This window comes from Apis florea, unplaced genomic scaffold, assembly GCF_048593485.1.
Source record: "Apis florea isolate Af1SG1 unplaced genomic scaffold, ASM4859348v1 contig_2839_pilon, whole genome shotgun sequence".
NCBI classification, from domain to species: Eukaryota; Metazoa; Arthropoda; class Insecta; order Hymenoptera; family Apidae; genus Apis; species Apis florea.
In genome coordinates, this window is record NW_028256653.1 from 2,108,141 (window position 1) to 2,123,574 (window position 15,434).

The 15,434-nt window shown below is 33.8% G+C and overlaps 2 protein-coding genes and 1 long non-coding RNA gene across 4 annotated transcripts in view; all 3 read right to left on the reverse strand.

Annotated features, from left to right (window-relative positions):
- The window catches only part of LOC105735548 (uncharacterized), a 113,100-nt gene extending 105,276 nt beyond the window's left edge, over positions 1–7,824 (reverse strand). The window contains exon 1 of the mRNA XM_086907327.1: positions 6,740–7,824. Coding sequence (XP_086763453.1) covers positions 6,740–6,761 — 22 coding nt within the window. The 5' untranslated portion in view covers positions 6,762–7,824. The remainder of the gene's footprint in view (positions 1–6,739) is intronic.
- Positions 7,825–7,843: 19 nt separating this feature from the next.
- LOC147657780 (uncharacterized) lies at positions 7,844–9,025 on the reverse strand. Its single transcript, XM_086907330.1, has one exon. It carries the CDS (start codon positions 8,414–8,416, stop codon positions 7,862–7,864), a length of 555 nt encoding a protein of 184 aa, XP_086763456.1. The 5' UTR covers positions 8,417–9,025; the 3' UTR covers positions 7,844–7,861.
- Positions 9,026–11,189: 2,164 nt separating this feature from the next.
- On the reverse strand, positions 11,190–15,061 carry LOC147657781 (uncharacterized). 2 transcript variants are annotated; one of them, XR_015291820.1, is made up of 5 exons: positions 14,933–15,061; positions 12,992–13,043; positions 12,709–12,863; positions 12,393–12,623; positions 11,190–11,585 (listed from the first exon to the last, which is right to left on the reverse strand). It is a non-coding gene; the product is annotated as an uncharacterized LOC147657781 (long non-coding RNA). The 2 variants fall into 2 exon arrangements; XR_015291819.1 differs by lacking the exon at positions 11,190–11,585 and having other exon boundaries at positions 12,373–12,623.
- Positions 15,062–15,434: the final 373 nt, after the last annotated feature.

Here is a 15,434-nt window from a genome sequence, read left to right on the forward strand (position 1 = left end):
AGATGTATATATATATATATATGAGATAAAAGTTCGCGTGTAAATAACTTTACGATTGCAAAAGTATGTTTCGCGTCGCGAATTAATTAAATAAAAATACATCGTTATTCGTTCGAATTATAAAGAGCTCTTAAAAGTCGTTAATCCTGTAATTACGATTAAATATCGAATATTTCTCAAACTACGAACGGTTAACTTTTCCAACATCGTATTGACACATTTACCCATTTTATACCAAAAACATTATACATATATATTATTCATAACTAATCGTTCAAATTTCTATACAGCAAATATACTGAAAATATAAGATATAAAATGAATACGAACGTGTAATTTATAAACGCACAGGATGTAATGATATTCAATATTCAACCCGATTAAGCATAGCGGATTTAAACTCGAAACACGGCCATTTACTAGCACGATTGCGAACGACTGTAAAATGTCAACGAGACATTCGGAGGATTCGTCGCGTGTCGAGAAGCAGGAATTTCCAAGTTCCGTTGAACCACCTGTCGTACCGTTATATTAACCGTGCCTCGATTTAGATCGCATACCTTTTCGGCCTGCTCCTAATATATATCGGTGGCATCAACAAGGGGAGCGACAAAGTGGCAACGACAGGTTAGGATCAAAGCGTTCATTCTAAAGTTCATTCCGCTCGAGTTGCACAGCGTCGATCATCGATGCCAATCCACCGGATACTTGGCTAAGATAAATTCTACACCCTTTAGACGCGCCGTTATTTTTAGCGGTCAGCCACTTCGAAAAGCTCTCCCTCCCTGTTTGCTCGAACCCTTTCGACCGACGAAACACCGAGGAAAGCAGCGACGAGAACACCTTTTCGAAAATATTGTCCGAGATGGATAAGGGTAAGAAAAGAGGTTGGAAAACGTGAGAAGCCCCGTCTAATATTTTTGCCCCGGTGAGAAAGGGGCCGGTTTTTCGTTATCTTTGAAAAGTTTTAAGGAAATCGATCGAGTAGAGAAAAACTCGAGGTAAACGAAGGTAACCTCGTGTAACCGCGGATGAGGTGGAGAAGTCGAGCGACTTTTTCAGATATGTCTCGGCCGGTTGTTGTCGAAACGTTATAACCGTTTCTCTCATACGCTATTTAACGTGGCATCGTTACATCTGTTTGACGTCATCGTATTATCAGATAAGGACGGATCCCGTGCTCACAGCACAGCACAGCGTAATTGCTTTTGCGATATTATGTATGTAATTCAAGTTTAATTTCGATGCAATTAATTCTTCGAGGCTCCAACAGTTTCGCGATAATTTCTCTATATCGAAAACATCGATCGGCCGTTGCGTTACATTCTGATGCAAATTCTGATCGATTCTGAAATTAAACGAATTAAAATTTCCTTCGCGAGTTTCGAATAAACGTAATCGAAATTAATCGCCTCTTTTTCTTTAAGCTTCGTTTAAAGACGACGCGTCTTTAAATTCCCTTCTTTCCGCGAGGAAACAATCGAATCGAGTCTCTCTCTGTTTCAAAGTGGCCGGAAAACATCATTGGAAGATCTCTGCCTTCGTTTGCGAACTGCGAGCCATCCGCTACGACGACGGTTTCCGTGCCCGATTTCCTATTCTTGCTTCTCGGGGAATCTATACTTCGTATTCTTCCACGTGCACACGTGCATGGATACAATACGATATATTCGTGAAAGTTTAAGCGATCAAGGGGATACCTCGAATCACTTGGAAAACTTCAACAACGAGGGAGTTCGATGATGAAGAGGAAATAATGGAAACGCGATAATATTCAGATGAAACGTTGAAACGATCCGTTGTTTCAGTTTTGAAAACAAAGATTCCGCCGCGAAGAGAAATTTACAGAAACGTTTGCAGCGTAACTCGCAATTTCATATTCCAGTTATGACTTTCATTCTCCACAACGTATGGGATTAAATCCCTCGATAAACGGCTGGAAGAAAGCTCACGGATGAAAAACGAGAGAGTTTACGACGATGTTTTACTTTATCGAAAAGATACGATCGATGCGATGGATTATTAATATTTTTCATTATCGATTCGCGTGCAGTTTGCAATTTTTTTCGCAAAATCAATCAAGTAGATTGATTCTCGTCGTCGAGGAAACGGGTATGTGATTTAATAAGCGATCCTTCTCCTGAATTGTTTTGAAATTCTTTCTGCTCGCGGCATACAGGACGATGGAAAACGAGCGATACAATTTATACAAATCGACGATGAATGTCGTCGTACGACATCGTTTCCCATCTAGATCGTTATCGTTTTATCAAAACGCTGCTATTTCCTCCCCCCCGTGTCGCGCACGAATCGAACAAATGTTCCCTCGAACGGGGTCGTTTCCATCGTTTCATAAAGAACTTGACGCGAAATAACGAGGGCGTATTTCGGTTTTTCCTTCATGGCAACCGTGCCGAAATAAAGTTTAGCCGGCCTTTACGAGTGTAAAATAGATTGTCCTCGTTATTGTAGGCGATGCATCTCCATTAACGATGACACATTTCCACGACATGGTGAAAAACGCGGTGTTCAAATGCAACGTTGTTCCCTTTCTAAGTGCGCGAGTTGCAAAAAAGTAGGTCTCTGGCAGAGACATTGTCATTGAAAATATTATACGCAGTGAATGGAGAGAGAGGGAGGGAGGGAGAGAGACAGAGAGGGGGAGAGAAGGAGAGGGGAAAAAAAAAATGCTGGGGGATTTCGCAAGCGCGAATCCTTTGAGCATACAACAAAGAAGGGAAAAGAAAAATGAAGCACGAAGAGGGAAAGGAATAAAATAGATCGGGTAAACAGTAGTTGAACCCTTTCTCGCATTGTCTTTTTTTCCTTTCTTTTTTTTCCTTCTGCCTTTTTTCCCTTTCGTTCTAATTTATATTCCGCCCGACAAATTGCCTCGTACACTTGGAATAAAATTTCTCCGGTGCATCGACCTTTCTATTTCCGTTCCAACGCTAATAGAAAAATAAACACAAACCAGAGAAGATTCACCAGAATGGAATCTACGTACGTTATTCACACGCACAGTGTGCAATTAAATATTAATCGGCCTTTGATTCGGCAAAGAGGAGATAATTATAATATAACAGGAATTAGACGGATGCAAGATCATCAGCATCCTTCGTACGAGGAGTTTCCAAGTTTCACGTGGTGGAAATACGTAATACGCTACTAGCTAAGTCTACTTTCATTTCTTCCTTTTCAATAATGTGTCGTTGCTCTGGAAAGTCTTTCATTCTACGTTCCTCACCGGGGAGATGATACCTCCGACGATCCCATTGTAACGTGTACGTGCTCTTTGTCGCGAAAACGGCAGGAATTCGCACTTTCGTGATCACGAATAAATTAACGCCGGCGCACGGCGTCCGCGAATCTAAAGCTACGGAAAAGCCTAAGAAAATATATCCTGCCCCCATTTTCTTCACTTTCATTTTTATAATAACTCGAGAGACACACGTGATCACAAGTGTCGCGAAAAAGCATTCCTTTATTAGTCTCGTTTCCCCTCCACACTTATTTGGATTTCGAGGTGACCCGAATAACCTCGCGCCCACCCCTATCTGTTGTAAAAATGATACACCTAAAAAATATGCATTATGTGTATCGAGGAGATCTTGTGGAGATACGAACGCGTATTTTATGACACCTGGCCGTCAATCTTTCGCAAGATCGATCGTTCCTTACGATGAACGATATTCTACGCGAGATGATATACTTAAAGTTGTAGTTGTATGTAAGGATACCCGTTTTTCGTAGCATCATTATCATGACGACAATTTTATTTTTAAATAAAACTGCAAACTCTGGAGACAGCTACCGCCCACATTCCAATAAATAACACGTATATATTCTCGTTACATTCAAATTTGATCCGCGTAATCTCTACAAGTGCAAATCCTCCGAGAATTCCCTCGATTCTCCACTCTATTTTCCCACCAATGATCTTCGAATCGATAAAAAAAAAAAAAAGCACGCAACGATTCAATCTTTAATTCAACTTGCGATAATAAATTGCGATCCGAAAATTCGTCCCTACTCTCCATCCCCATAACTATGATCTAACGACAAATCGTCAAGTTAAATTTCCAAAATGGTGTAACAGACGCGATCATTAACTTTATGGCATCCCGATCATTCGATACAAGCATGGACCCGTCACTATCAACATTACCATAAATCAAATATCTGGTAAGTTATTACCTGTCTGGTGTCATGGACTGACAGGCAAAGGAAGATCTAGGTGGAGCTTCGCCTGAGATCGTCCCTGTCAGCCAGCGTATGCACGAGATTCTACGTTCACCCCGTAGCATCTCGTAGCTAGCATCGTTGGTTGGCCGGGCGAGCAAGAGGAGAGAGAGAGAGAGAGAGAGAGAGAGAGAGAGAGAGAGAGAGAGAGAGAGAGAGAGAGAGAGAGAGAGAGAGAGAGTGGAGTTGCGTGGTCGCGATGGTGGAGGATGAGAAGGGGTGGAGGAAGCGGTAGTAGGGGTTACGGTAGGTGAGCGGTAGAATCGGAGGCGGTGGGGGTCGATGGCGGTGGTTGAAGAAGGGAATGACCCCGTGCACCGGGGTCAACCGTTGCACTATGCTCTCTATGCTCTTTCTATCTCTTTCTTTCTCTTCCTCCTCTTTTCACCCTTTTTCACCCTCTATTCTCTCTCTCTCTCTCTCTCTCTCTCTCTCTCTCTCTCTCTCCGTAGTCATAGACCGAACACTCATGCGCTTTGTTATCGGTGTATGCACCGACTGTACACCGTCGTACGAACGAACGTTACCACCTGAACACACGTACGCCGTGGTTCTGTACACGTGCGTCTACGTGCCTGGAAGAAGACTTCGGGCCCCCCCGATATTTATGGTCAGATATGGGACAAAGATAAAAGAAGCATCGAGAAACGCTTCTCGTTATTCCCTGGTCAATACGTCTTTAGGTTGTTTCGTTTCCCGGGAAAGGAACGTTGGAATCTATAGTGATCGCTCATGCATTGATTTTTCTACGTGAAAAACGCGGCTTCGCTCTCATATTCGTATAGATTATGAATAGAGGGGTATCGGTAGAAGGTGGTATCTGATATAGTGGATACGTATACGTAGATGTGTTTGGGAAGATACATTGGAAGGTATCAGTGGCGGTCAGTGATCGAGGCTCGACCTAGAAATAAACCTCTCAAGAAACGGTTCTCTTGGTTATACTATTCCGTTAAATCGTTCAATACCCGGAGCCGAATGCAAAAGTCAGAATGGGAGGAAAATCCTTGGATATTTGGCCGCGGAGTTAATGCACTTAAGAATTGAAATTTCTTGAAATTCCTGGAAATAAGGATATAAATCAGATTTTACCGTTTCAAACTAAAAATTCGCAAAATACGTAAAAAATGAATCGAAAAAAGCGAGAAATTTTTTAATGGAAGAAGATAGAATCGAATAAAAAGAAATTTAGCTTCGTTGAATTGATTAAACATCGTTTATGAAGAAATCAATTTCGTTATCTATATATCTATAAAAATGAAAAAAGATTGATTCTCCGATGAAATCAGATCGATTTTGAATCCTATTCTTTATTCTTTCTATTCTTATCTTCCAATTTTGGTTGTCCAATAAAAAAAAATTTTTTCCATTCGAAAAAATCTGTACGAAAATTTGTTTTTTAAAACTTTGGTCATTCACATATATTTACATTATTAGCAACTTATATACCGTTATATATATTTTATACGCGAAAAATAGAATATAAAATTATATAAAATGAATAAAAAGAATCAATTAAGAACGCAGATTAAATGATAAATACTCATTTCTTTTTCTTTCTTAATGTTTTTCTTTTATATTTTCTGCACTTATAATAATTCAAGAGTAAACTCAAAATCTTTTGAACAATTTTCCTTATTTCTTTTTTTTCTGTATACTTGATAAAAATAAATATTCTGCATTTATACTCCAACTCAAAAAAAAAAAAAAAAGAAAAAAAGAAAAACTTAAGCGTATTTATTCATTCACGATTCAAGGAATAAAAATATAAATGTAGGAAAAAAATACGCTTAAAATATTGTTTTACGCGATACTTGAAATATAAAACATATTATTAATGAAATGTCTTTAATTATTGGTATAGTGAACGATATCAATGTTCATTAATTAACATTTTTAGTTTTCGTTTTATTTAATATTCTTGCTACGCATCTTGGAAAAATTTTTCTCCCATAACTACTTCGTACCTCAAATGTTTCACCGTTTCTACAAGTTTGCCTAGAAGCATTCGCTTTCCTCAAGCAGTTTATTCGTAAACAAGAAAAAAGTTTTAAATCTGATGAGGGCGCAGTAAAATATTCGGGTCGTTTCGAGGCAGCCATCCTTGCAAGCTTGCTCTAACCTTACTTTATCGTTACCTCTATAGCTCTATTTCACGTTAATCCAGAGAATTTCAAATAAAATGCTCTAAAATAATCCATTTAAAATATTACAGCAATTTTCTTAATATAGAGATTTAACTAGAGATTTAATATAGAGATAAACGAAATAACAATTTAAAAAATAAATAAAATTTTCTATCAATAGCATAGAAAAATATATATATAATTTTTAAGAAAATAAAAGTAAAAGATGATTTGGATAAGTTAAATGTCGCGAAACGATAAAGCGAAATAATATTTTCTAAACGACATTCGTCATCTTGTACCGGCGTCTTGAAATACGCGAGAAAAGAAGAAAAGTATAAAAAGATTTATAAAAAGAAGAAAAAACTTACCCGTGACGCTGAGCAGCGACATATTCGAAGTTGTTCTGTTAGATCGGTTTAATGCTGAGAGTTTCGTTTAATTGGCCAAGCAACACATCATTGGCATGGAAATCTGTAGGAAAGTGATGCAGCTATATAACGAGACACGCCGGATCGAAGAAGCACACTCGCGTATACGACGTATAACCTCCTTTCCGCACCGATGTTATTATTTTCCTTTTTTTTCGCACTGTGCGCCTAGTATCACGTACAACGTGTGAATGTGAGAAACACGTGTGTTTTATATATGCATATACACTCGTATATATGTATATATGTGTATATAATATGTATGCATATATATATTGATATATATATGTAAGTATTACAGAGAAAGAAACAGAGAAAAAGAGATAGAGAAGGGGCGGATGAGGCATACAGAGAGACAGACAGAGAAGGATACAATACGTATATGCGTGTCGCGATATGGCACTACACGAATCGAAATTTCAGGGTAGAAGTACGAATGCAACGGGCAGTCCGATATCACACTTCTCCTGTTCTTTTGTTCTCTATTTCCTCTTGTATTTCACCGTTTTTCTTCCTCATTCGCATGTGGCTACATATTCACACTGTGTCTTTCCACTCGCAACAAATTTTTACCCGGCACGTGTGTATCAACACAACAAGGTTATCTTGGTTTTTATGTTATATTCTGATGAGACTCTGTCGCGCAACGTTCTTGTCGATTGTACACGAATACCAATGAATTTACACGTACTTGAAATTCGAATTTCAACCAACAACGAGTCTACGAATTTATAACTTTGCGTACGCGCACTATATGTTCGACGAATTTATTGTCACTAATATCCACGATACACAAGATCACACGCGTATGTACATGTACGTATATATGTATGCACAATCTATATATGTTTCGTTCCGTTTAATTCCCCATTTTATATAAGTCAGAAGCTTTAGTCTCTGCTTAATGATCAGAACAATGATTAATGTGTTATTATTGCGTTCGGCGTAAATTATATGCACGAGGGTCGTTCCGTTTCAGGTCGTAACCGTTACCACGCCGGGTATTGTATGAATCACAAACGCGATTACCATCGACACGGCGAAACAGCGAGTGGCTGTTGGTCACGCGGAAAATCGTGCTCGCGCGTTCTGGCGGTTAACACTGTTACTGTTCTCGCTCGCAAACACTATTACTCTCTTGTCGTTTATCGGACACGCCACGTTTGCCACTTTGTCGTATTCCTTTTCGTCCTGTTGCTCCTTCGCGTTTGGCTCGGTCGATGCTAAGTTGAAGCACGTCGGTTTCACTTGCGGTTCGTCGATCCTTACGAATAGTAATGACGAGTCGTCCTCGTGGTCGTCGATGAGCGTACGGCGATCTGACTTCAACAACGAGGCGGCGATCCCAACACGAGGATAGTAGTAATAATAGTAGTAGTAGTAGTAGTAGTAGTACGGGAACGGCAACGGCAGCGCCAACGCGACGCAGCTGCTGGTCCTGTGCAGGTCGGTGGCTACGGTGTCGGTGTCGATGTTGTCATCTATCCGGCTGAAATAAGGCATTGCCGTAGCACCGCAGGGTGTTTGTTCGGACCGCTTTTGTGCACCGTAGGTTCGGCCGAGCGCCTCTCGCTTCAAGAGGAGCGCCCACCGTGCCACCTTTCTCGTTATTATCATAGTAGCAGGGGCTGCAGTGCATGCGCCGGTTTGCACGTATCCCGTGCTCGTCAAGGAACCGTACACCAACGACAGGCGCCACGTCCTCGTCGTCGTCTCGAGGCACGACCGGTTAAGGGCATTTCACAACGATCACAGAGAAAAACGGGACGGATAGAGGGAACACGGATCAGGACCGAAAGAAACGAGGTATACGCGCGTATATATATATATATATATTATATGTATATGTATAAGCAGATTTTGCAAGGAATTGGTGGACAAAAGGTGAGAAAAGAAAAGGATGTAAAACAAGAGAAAGAGAAACGGAGGGAAAAGGAAGAAGGAAGAACGAAGGTATAAAGGATATGGGGAAGGTTAAATAGCACGCACCACGAGCAAAATCAACGAGTACTATTCCAAACGAGACGATTCAGTTCACTAGTGCCTCTTTCTCTGTTTTGGTCGCGGTTGCACTGATCGCGATGTCCCGTCGTTGCACGTTGTTTCTTTGATTGTTGATATGAACGATATGAAATACGAAATTATACCGTATAGCACAGACGTGTACGGTATTCCGGATGCACTACCACATTAATGCGATGAAACGTTGTTACGAACGTACGCGGACTGCTCGACGTCGAGCACTGTGCGGACGGAGACGCCTCCGACACGCCGCCGCCATCTTGCTACGTCAAGCAAATGGCATAGCGCCGGCGTGGTATCGTCGGAAACCTACGAACGTCACCGACGTCGTACGATCGTTTCGACGAGCGACCACGAATCAACCACCCTTTTCGGCTGTTCTCGCGGAACTGCCGTGCATTTCGCTTCGATTGTTTTCTCATTTCTAATTCGACGTTTCTGTCGACGATTGCACGCTCGATTGACGTTCAGTCAACTTCCTTTTCAAATCTTTCTGGACATTTTATCGTTTCTTTTATCACTTTGATTAAAATTTCTCTTATCTTCTTTTTTTTTATTTTTTTTTATTGCTTGTACAATGTATTATGCACTTTCATATAACGTGTTAATTATTGTGATAAATATCGTGTCCTATGAATTCAAATGTTTTTCGCGTATAAAAATTTCAACATGATACAAATAATATATGTAAGAAATTGATTAAGCGTAATATAAGTACGAATTGAAAATCTATATTTTTAATAAGTTTTTGCACTTTCTACTCAAATGTTTTTATTTCTCAATTATGAACCAAAACTATCATTACTTTTATTATATTTAGTTATAAGTTAATTAATCATTTTCTTTATTAATTTTATATTAATAAAGAATTCTATTAATTTTATATTATACTTAGAATTGATCATCTTTAATTTTTTATAGATATACTGATAAATTTATATCTGTATTAGCTATATGTAGCAATATTAGCTAAATATATTTAAAAAATTATTTTATTAAATTGAAATCTATATTTATAGATATATAATATTAATAATATAGCTAATAATATAACTCACTAACTTAAGATCGAAATTACGCATTTTAGGTTAGAAAATTGGTTCGTTTGAATGGGAAATCTTGTTTCTCGCGTGAGAAACAACTATAATATAAAGTTGAACAAGCTAGAAGACATGCAATGTCTAGAATTTGCGAATCACATCCGAAATAGAGCAATATAACATTCGACTGAATAATAATATTTTCAATATAATCGTAGTTCAAAATATTTGAATAATAATATTTAATAATTTTTTTTCAATTAAGCGATGTTATTTTTCAATTCTTTGTAAAATCTGATTCAATTGATAATTTACAGACAGAATTAAGCAAAATAATGATATGGAAGTATCAATAACGGATTCATTACTTTGAAGCCAGCATCAAATACTGACTTGTACCACTGGGAAATCGTTTCTCTTGTTCCGCGATAATACTACTTGTTCATGTCCTCCATGCAGCAATATAATTGATATGGAGACATGTCTACATATTTCATAAATTTACTTAGCTTTATTGAATTCTATATTCATAAATAAATAAATTTTATAAATTATTAAGATAATACATATAATAATAAGACAGTAAAACTAATAAATAACAATTTGTTAAAAAATGCATTTTTTATTATATAAATTAATATAAAATAATATAAATTTAATAAAATTTTAATATATTTAATATATAATTTTAATGATATTTATGATATTAATAAATAATTTAAATTATTATCTATTAATGTTTCTCAATTTCTTCTCCTGTAATTCTTATAATTCTATGTTCATATACAATGATTATAAGACTAAATACAAATCGTGTACGAGTTATATAAAAATATTGGAAGTTATATAACAGTTTTGTTGGACCGCGTAACTTGAACCGAGAAAAATATTTCTGAAAAGTAGCCGGTATTCGGTCGAGAGAAAGCGGAACTTTTGTGGCTCGCTTTCAATGCGTCGTGTTGGTAGTCGTCTTACTCGTTTCAGGCATCACACGAAAACCATTTTACTTGGATCTTTTCTCAACTTCAGCTCAACATCTGATCATTCGCCCACGTTTACCATTCAAAGTGACGTAAGAATGACGTAATACACAAACGTTGCTCTTATACTCCATATGCCACTTAAAAACATTTTCTATCTATCTCTATTTTACGTCATTCATTACGCAGAATGATATGCATGATTACAAATATCCTATGCATATTGATATATGGTTTTTTATTCAAATCTTTTCAGACTTATAATATCTGTTATTGATTTTTTTACTATAAAGTGATCATGTCAGAAAAGAACAATATAAAAGTCGATAGATTAAATCAATACTTATATTAGAATGCAATCTAAGAATGTATTTCTTTTTTTTTTTTTAATGAAATACAAGAAAAAATGATTAATAGAGATAATTTATAATTTAAGTTACGTATTATATTATAACAAATTATAAGTGGGAAATTGCACAAAGAAATTCATCAATATTCGAAACACGTTCCAAGTGGTCTTCCATCAGACTGAAACTTGTGATAGAAACCGCACTTCGTTCATTTTCTTCATCTAACTTAACGAAACTTTGCCAACGAAGTTTCTTTTACTGATTTCCTTAGCTCCCATTGTGATACGCTCTTCTTTACCTGAATGGGTTATTCGAATCGTTATAGCCTTATTTAATAATCTGTTAATGGCTATACGCAGCGTTCGATAATTCCTAAGATAGAACTGTTCTATACCTACAATAAAAAATTTAAAATTTCAATTGATTGAAATATGAAAAGATATAATGAATATAAAAAGATAAGATGATGAAATTCAGAGTAAAAATATTCGTTTGAAAAATATATGTCAATTGAAAATATGATCGAAATGATTAAATGTAAATGTTCGCCAACATGGAAATATATATGAGTTGTGAGGATATTCAATAGCATTGATAAGAAAAATGTCATTTATATATACACGTATCCAAGATTTTAATATAACCTTCGATAAACGAATTAAAATTTTATTTTAATAAAAAATAATTCACAGATATTAAAAACAATGAATTGTAAAAATTAAAAAATTAAAAATTTTTAATTTTTACAAGTAAGAAAAAGAACATTGAGATTAAATATGATAGATACTTGATAAATTGATAAATTAATAGAAAAAAAACTATAAAAAATGTCGAAATAATAATAATTTAATAACTATCTCAAAAAATTTCATTTTAAAGATTGATCATAATTTGCATTAATATATTCATATAAAATAAAATACAATTCAATTTGTTTTAAAAACTAAACCATCAAAAATAATTCTAGTCCTTCTGAACTACATTCAACTATCTAACCTACACAAATCCTCTCTGACCCATACAGAATTGCTAACACAATTCCGGATACATACCACGGTACTAGGAGACATCTAAAATCACTAGAATCTATTTAATCGTAATTGAGTTATTTCATGTATGCCGAATCCTTATATATAAATTAGATACAATTAAATTCTACATATAAACAACAATCAACATAATACTGGAAAACCTGTGATACCATCAATAATTTAATTCACACAACAATGGTTAAAAGCATTTGGATTCATATAATGTTGTGTAAAATCAATATTTCAGAATTATGGAAATGAGCCAAAATAACACCATGATCCTGTTGTTATTATGTTTCTTCATAGTCAAATAGCGGAGATAATCTTCGAAGCCACATCGTGTATTACAATTTCAAGCATCTTCTTAGAATTCTAGATTTTGTATCTTATATCGTTTACCGCTGAAATCCAGATCTTTAGTCCAAAAGAGGTTAGAATAGATAGAATAGGTTCTATAAGCCAGTGATACTGTATTTTGTTCCCTACGTATTGAGTACGAAGCCTTCGATATTGAGTTTAACGATCTTAAGGTTCTCAATACTGGCTTCGATGGATTTTTTTTTCTTCAATATATACATTTTATAAGCATTGAATTTAAAACATTTTATATTTTATTTTACTTTTATTTCAAATTCAATTTTCTAAAAAAAAGAATAATTAGAATAAATGTTTAAATTATCAGAAATATTTAAATTAAAATATATAGTTTCAAATTTTTTATACTATATTTCCATTAATTTATTTATCATATATATTTTATATATCTTACCTTTTTTTTATAATTTAGTAGTAATAATAATAATCGTTGTCATTCATTTTCACTACAACATAAATCTTAATGTTATTATTCATATATATAATTTTTAATAATAATTAGTATCATTAACTAAATATTAAATATTGTTAATATTTGATTTATAATAAATAAATTAATCTATTAAGATAAGCTACTAAGGAATGCAAAATGTGCTGGTGGTTGCAACTGTATTGATTAGTGAGGCAGCTAGTTTCGTTAATGTAGACACGAAGAGAACGCCAATACTGAAATTCTATGTTACACATCATCCATTAATTGTATATGTATTACATTCCATTACTATATTCCTAGATATCTATCGCAATGAGAGAACCAGTCACTAACTATGACGTCTATCCATCATTGATCGACATTGAATCACTCTCAAAACAATGAAGATTTATTAATGTACAAAATATCTTTGTTATTTTAAACAATAAAAGTTATAAAACAATTATTTTTACACGTATAGAAATATCTAAAAAATCTCATTTTATAATAATGATTTACATTATACATGTAAATTTTAATTATCTAAAGTAATATTTTAAAAAAAATATGGATGATTATTAAATTCAAGAAAATGAAATATTTTTGTAATAAATATATATTTTTTATATTAATTCTTTGTTTTATTATTGGCATACATACATCAAGGAAAATTCATGCACATTAATTACACATAACTATTTCTAAGCTTATTTTATGGTAAATACGACACAAATACACGGATAACTGATAATGATGCACCATATTCTGTACATATATATTATGTATGATGACACGAAATAACGAGATAACTTTGTAACAATAACGAAATATATACATTTATTGCGTAATACAAAAGGAAGGAAATGCATAATGCAACTGAGAAAGTGTAGTTAGAAAATCAGTTCCATTGAGCAAAATTCAAAATTGCATATTTCGTAGACCGTCATAGTTTATATATATTAGTTCAAATACCATACCATATATCATTATAATAACTTTTATGATAAAAAGCAGTTATGGTTATAATAAAATAATATTTCATTTATATAGCATTATTGAAATTATATCTATTTGATAATTTTTTTTTAAATAGATACAGTGTTATTCGAAGTTTTTTTTAAAATGAATATGACAATGGAGGTTAAAGAGAAACTAATAACGACATATAATGTACTGCATAGACTATCAAATCTAAGTTTTCATTGATTGATCGTTCCATTGTAACGTTTCATATTTTAATTTCATATATTTGATAAACATCACAAAGATTAATTTTTCTTTTGCATTGTCACGATTCAATATTTATTTGTTCACGTACAATAAGCTCTCTAATCCTATTAAAAATATTTTCAATATCTTCATAAATATGATACCTCGGAACAAATGATTTTATCTATTATTCATTGCGAAATTAATGTTTTATTGAAGATTTTAGATGTATGATATATGCTAAGAGTATTTGAAATAATTGATGAAAGAAAAAATTGAAAGAATAAATTAAAAAAAAGAGAGAATGAGTCGAATGCAAACACGAAAGAATTTTTGATATACCACACAAATAAGTGACAAATAAGTTTGATTTCATTATTACAATTCATTACAAAAATTCTTTTCTTGTATTTTCCATTCTTTTTTTTTATATAAGAGGTTTTTTTATAATTTAAATCAAAATAATGTTTGCAAGAAAAAATTGTCGAAAAGACGTATCTTTATTGATTTCTATGATTTTTAAATTTTCTAAAAATCAACATTTTAAATCATTTTTTTCTACTTTTAAATAATTTTTCTAATTCTTTACATATAATAACGGTTAACCTTAATTTTCGAGATATTAGCAAAAAAATTTTGATTGAATTTACGTAAAATACATATATATTCTTTCTGCGACATGTGAAAAAAAATGTACAAAATATATATACTTACGGAAAAATTGATTTGAATAGATCCTATTAAAATTTTTAATTAATAACTTAGGTAAAAAAAATTATAAAGTTAATCAAATCATAACTCTCTAAAACGCATAAATTTTGTAGAACAAGTATAGATAAAGAGAAAAAATTGTAAGAAACGATAGAGATTGGTCAAAAATTGTGAAACTAGTGCCATCTCTGGAATATTATAGATAAATATAAATATACAAGAACAGCAAATAGTACAATAAGAATTGACTTTCAGCGCCATCTTTTGAGTATAGATAAAATATTATAGGCACAGATTAGAATGAGACATGCCACAAAGATATAAAATATTTAATTACAAATTAAATATAAGAATATTTTTATCATATCTATTATACGAAGAATAAGTCAAAAAATATAGATTTTTTTATTTTATAAAATAAAAGTCATAATGTTTTATAAAAAATTGAAATAACATGCTTTTTATCTATATCTTATTTATAGTTTCTTTTTTTTTACACTAAAAT

Excerpts from the sequence above, each read along its gene's own strand:
- LOC147657780 (XM_086907330.1), bottom strand. The coding sequence starts at position 8,416 with ATGATAATAACGAGAAAGGTGGCACGGTGGGCGCTCCTCTTGAAGCGA.